The sequence below is a fragment of the Myotis davidii genome, unplaced genomic scaffold (assembly GCF_000327345.1).
Source record: "Myotis davidii unplaced genomic scaffold, ASM32734v1 scaffold30, whole genome shotgun sequence".
Taxonomy (NCBI): domain Eukaryota; kingdom Metazoa; phylum Chordata; class Mammalia; order Chiroptera; family Vespertilionidae; genus Myotis; species Myotis davidii.
The window spans coordinates 804,655-809,597 of record NW_006282874.1 but is presented as its reverse complement, the minus strand read 5'-3'; the positions used below and the strand labels follow the sequence as shown (position 1 = coordinate 809,597).

Sequence of the window (4,943 nt, the reverse complement as noted above, 5' to 3'; positions counted from 1 at the left end):
GAGGGCCGGAACAAAAGCATGGATGGAGTGTTTGTGTGAACTAATATAAATTCAAAGTAAACATCATTACATAAAAGGGTACGGTCTTTTTTTTTTTTTTAGTTTTATTCATTTCAAACGGGCCGGATCCAGCCCGCGGGCCATAGTTTGCCCACGGCTGAACTAGAGAGTACTGTCCTCCACGGGGGTCTGGGCGGCCCTTTCTGAGAAAGCAAATGTCGAACTGCTGACTGAGTAACATGTGGCCTCAGTTAAGGAGAGCGGCCTTCCTTCTGCATAATTCCTTCTCCCAGCTCTGTGCACGCGGCACACCTCAGTGGGGGCTTGAGGCTTGAATGGGAATGAATTCATGCTTCAAGTTCATCCCAGCTGGAAATCCTCAAAAGTCAGGCCGCCTCTCCCTAATTCTACCTTTTTGACTTCAGTGTTTCTCTTCTTGTTTCCAAAAACCAATTCCATCTTTATTTTCTCCTGCTCAGATTCCCAGAACACTTTTGGAGGCAGGGAGGGAACCGCCAGCTTGAGCTAGCACTTTGCTATTTGTCAGGCTTTGGGCGCCCTCTAGAGGCCACGGGAATTTCTGCCACAGGCACTGCTCCAGGGCGCGGTCTCCCCAGGGAGGGTTCCCCAAGCTCTTCCCCTCAGCCACAGGCTGCATTGCCTGTGTCCCCTGTGGAGGGGGCCTGTCCTTGGGCAGAGCGGTTAACGGTGCCCTACCGGCTGCAGCAGAAAGTCTTCTAGCCTAGGGATTTGTTGAGATCCATTTAGCACCTGCTGTGAGTCATTCATTCATTCATTCATTCCTCACATTTTTATCTCAGTATCAGTAATTTTTATGTCTCAGTAGTTCCGGCAAAGGTACCAAATCATAAAACCAACCAACAAAAAAGAAACAAAAAAGATGCTGAGAATGACAACAGACTAGACCATTATCTTGGCAGGCATTTTGTTTATAATTTTTATCATCAATAATAGAATGTCACTGTTTTACATTATATATTTATATATTATGTGTGTATATATGTATATATACATATACACATGTATATATATTAGACATCTATACTTAAATAGAAAGACATAAAAAACCCTTTTCAAATGAGGCAAGACGTGTGACACTTGGCACTCTTATTTACACACAGAGATGGACTTTCTACAGTTAGAATGGATGCTCAGAGGCCAGAGCAGGGTTACAAAGACAGCGGAGCTCCCCTGTAAAAAAGAGGCGCCCCACGCGGCTGGACGTTTATTGCCATGAGTTCTCGCGAGGTCCAGACAGCAGATTGTAGTTAAAAATGGCATCTGGTTTTGGGGAAGGACAGCAGTCATCAGAGTCACCCTGACCAGCGGCGATGCGGTCGGTCTTCCGACGACCAGGGAATGACACGGTGCCAATGGAAGTGGGAGCACACAGTGAAATGCACGGACTCCCCCTCCAGCCGGAAAAGGAGAAGTTGCTACAAACCTGGGGTCCTGCCCTGGCCGGGGGCGCTAGTCCAGGCAGGGCGTATAGCAACCTGCGCTACGCTGCAGGACCCGAATCCCTCCTGGGGGAGGCTGGCACTGCTCGTGGTTAGGGGAGTCTATGCCCATCGGGAACTTAATACCCAAAGGACCCCCTGCCCCCCCAGAGAAAGCACAGACGAGAGATCGGAGGCCCAGAGGGAAGCCCTCACCCCTTGGTGGGATCTGCCTTTGCAGATCATCCATCGCCTGCCCCCCTCTCGTTCTTTCTCGAGGCCCACTCTGCTCTCCTGCAAAGTCGCCTCTGCACACATCTCCCAGCCTCTGCACAGGGTTGCCAACTCCACGCTGTGGCCACGGGAGGGGCGAGCCCGCGTTTGCTTGGCTTCATGGCCTGCGGTCAGGGCCGTTTCCACACTTTCTAAGGGAATGCTGCCGAAGCAGGAGGGTTCTGGGATGATGACATGCTCAGCGTTCTCTGTCTGCTCTCACGGCTCCAGCAGAAGGGTCCCCCGTGTTAGTAATCCCCGCGTCCTCGGTCATGGGTCTCTGGGCTTCCTTTAGCCCATAGGGTGCACTCAGTCTTGGGGACCTGATTAAACATTCTGTAAGTTTCAAAACTATCCCTTAGGCCACTTACCAATAACGCATGCAGAACCCTCCCCCTATCCACTCCTTCCCTCTGATCTCACTATTGCTCCTGCTGTCCTGTAGGGTTGTTGTTGTTTTTTAATCCATGGTGACCTCCTAGCCCTTTAGTTCCCTAAGGCAAGATGACCTTGCTATTAAAAGACACCCAACACCTTCCCTGAGCTCCCTTGAGGTTGTGGAATCCAGCTTTCCTCCATTTAGATGCTTTCTCCCTCCACGGACGGAGGAGCCGCTGGCCACGTTCAGAGGTTTAATTTTCTGCAATTGTGTCCAACACTGACCTAGCATTTCTGTGGAAGTACACCCGCCGGAGCGCCACGCACATGCCCATCAGTCTCGGCGCCCGCTTCTGCCAGCTTTAGTCGAAGTCCACCTTCCCGACCACGGGCAGACTGAGCCATCGCAATAACGCACGGAGCGGGGTTGAGCACAGCCAGGTCTGGAGGAGGGAGGCCGCTAGTGGGCCAGCTCTCTAGGTTCCTCTATAGCATCGCTTCCACCCCCTACCTGCAATCACCCCACACACACACCGCCGGGAGGCCGTGGACTTGGGGTTTCTAAAGCATTCCTTCCCCCTTGCTGAGAACACAGGAGAGGAGAGTGAGGTCTCGCATGTTCCTGAACAAGGTGGCACATGGAGGCTACGGAGGGACCTATTTACACCAGTACGTTCACTCCGCACAGTGGTTAACCTGAGTTCTGAAATGCTTGTTTGCACGTACTTTAATTTGAAAATGATACAGCTATGCGCTAGCCACCCGCTGGACACGCCTGGTGAAGGTGGAGTGCGCCTGCCCCCTGCCAACCGCTGCGGGTTACAAAGGCGGGCTCCCCAGCTCCAAGTTCTGTGGCTTTATTTTCTCGCATTTTCTCTAGAGAGCATCTCGGATGGAGGAGCCTCCAGGTGGCCAGACAGGTTAGGGCAAAGCCTGTTTTGATCCCTGTGGTTCCGGGCTTTCCCAAACCTCCCAAATGGAAGTTTGGGTACCGGTCCGCCCTCCTGCGTCCCTCAGGCCTCCTCTCGGCTCCGCGATGGAAGGGCCAAGCTCCCGCAGGTGGGCCTTGGGTGGGCCGGGCGGCTCCGGCCGCTACTTGAAGTAGTTGAGTCCCACCACCAGAAAGAACTTCTCCAGGAACAGCTCGGAGTCCAGCACTGCGATGTGCGCGGCGCGCCCGATCAGGGTGTTGGCGGTGTTGGGCAGCGCGTGGAACACGTTGTGCCGGATCAGCGTGCAGTCCTTGGCTTCCACCAGGGGGCGCAAAAGGTTGTTGATCATTTCTGCATAAACAGGCCCTGCGGGGAGGGAGCAAGCCAGGGGTGCAGGCTGAACTTAGGGGGGCAATGTTCACTGGGTGAGTGTAGGGGTCAGGCAGACTTAGGGGAACTCACAAAGGAACCTGGAGAGACACTGGGTGCGGGCAGGTTCCTATCCCAGGGCGGAACATCTGATGGGCCCCACTAGGCAGAGTTTAAATTTCATGAATGCATGTCTGCTTTTATTATTTTTTAAAATAATAAAAAGGGAGGAAGGGAGAGGAGAGAGAGCTAGAAACATAATCGCTGAGAGATCGATTGATCGGCTGCCTCCTGCACGCCCCACACTGGGGATCGAGCCCACCACCCAGGCCTGTGCCCTGATTGGAATTGACCGGGGACCCTTCCGTCCACAGGCTGATGCACTATTCACAGAGCCTCACTGGAGAATAAGTTTCTAATTATTTTTTTAGAAAGAGAGAAACATCGATGTGAGAGAGACCCCAATGTGAGAAACATCGATAGTTTGCCTTGTGTGGGCCCTGATTGGGACTGAACCCGCAGCCATTTGGTGTATGGGATCACTCGCCAATCAACTGAGCTCCCTGGCCAGGGCTGAATGCTTGCTTGTTAATTTTTTTATTTATTGGTCGATTGACTTTAGAGAGAGAGAGAGAGAGGAGAGAGAAACATCGATTTGTTGTTGCACTACCCGTGCATTCATTGGTTATTCTTGTATGTTCCCTGCCCTGGGAGGGAACCTGCCACCTTGGCGCAGGGGAACCAACTGAGCCACCCGGCCGGGGCTGCGTTTGCTTTTTCAATTGTGCGAATGAAGCGGGGCTTACCTGTGTGCCTGTCCTTCAGGGCGGTTTTGCACATTTCGATCCTGGCGGAGTGAAATGGCACGTAGCGATCTTGGGGTGAAGCCACCAGCACAACATTTTTAAAATACTGCAGACCTGCAACGAGCCAGGGGGTGCTCTTTACCTGGCGTTTCAGGGTGCATCCTCCGGTCACACAGCCTGTGCACCTGCCCCGAGAGAGGGCGAGCGGGCGAGCAGACTGACACCAGGTTGTGTGGGTGCATGAGGGCCTTCCGGTCTGCGAGGCAGAGCAAAGCATCTGCCGCTGGAGCTTTAGTGCCACAGGAAGGGGGGGTGCTCATCGGGCGGGAAGCGAAGGCACACAGAGCAAGCTCCCGGACAGGGGAAGCCAGTCTAGCTTCTGCTCCTCCTCACCCACTGCTCCTCCTCTGGCCGTTCCCGGGACAGGGGGGCCTCCTGCATCGCTGAGCCCTTCCTCCCTGAGGAGGGGCTGCGGGAAGGCGCCCTCAGGCTGCCCGGAAAGGACCCACCTTCGCTGTCAACACAAACAGACTGTGTTTGTCTACCCTTTGTCCGTGGACCTGCACCTGGTGGAGGGGCTGTGAGTGGCCCCCAGACCCCGAGCGTAGCGGTCAGGTGCAGAAAGGATCCGTGTGAATGAGAGGGAGGGCTCTCCTGCAGAGATCCCCGCACGCACACCTGGGCTCCGGGGGGGTGATGCCTTTCACCTGCCACAGGGAGACTGA

General features: G+C 54.1%; 1 protein-coding gene across 1 annotated transcript in view; it reads right to left on the bottom strand.

The window, feature by feature from the left end:
• Positions 1 to 904: 904 nt before the first annotated feature.
• FAM135B (family with sequence similarity 135 member B) overlaps positions 905 to 4,943 on the bottom strand; it is a 97,482-nt gene continuing 93,443 nt past the window's right edge. The window contains 2 exon segments of the mRNA XM_006753261.2: positions 905 to 3,409; positions 4,219 to 4,332. Of these exon segments, the coding sequence (XP_006753324.1) occupies positions 3,204 to 3,409; positions 4,219 to 4,332 (320 nt within the window). The 3' untranslated portion in view covers positions 905 to 3,203.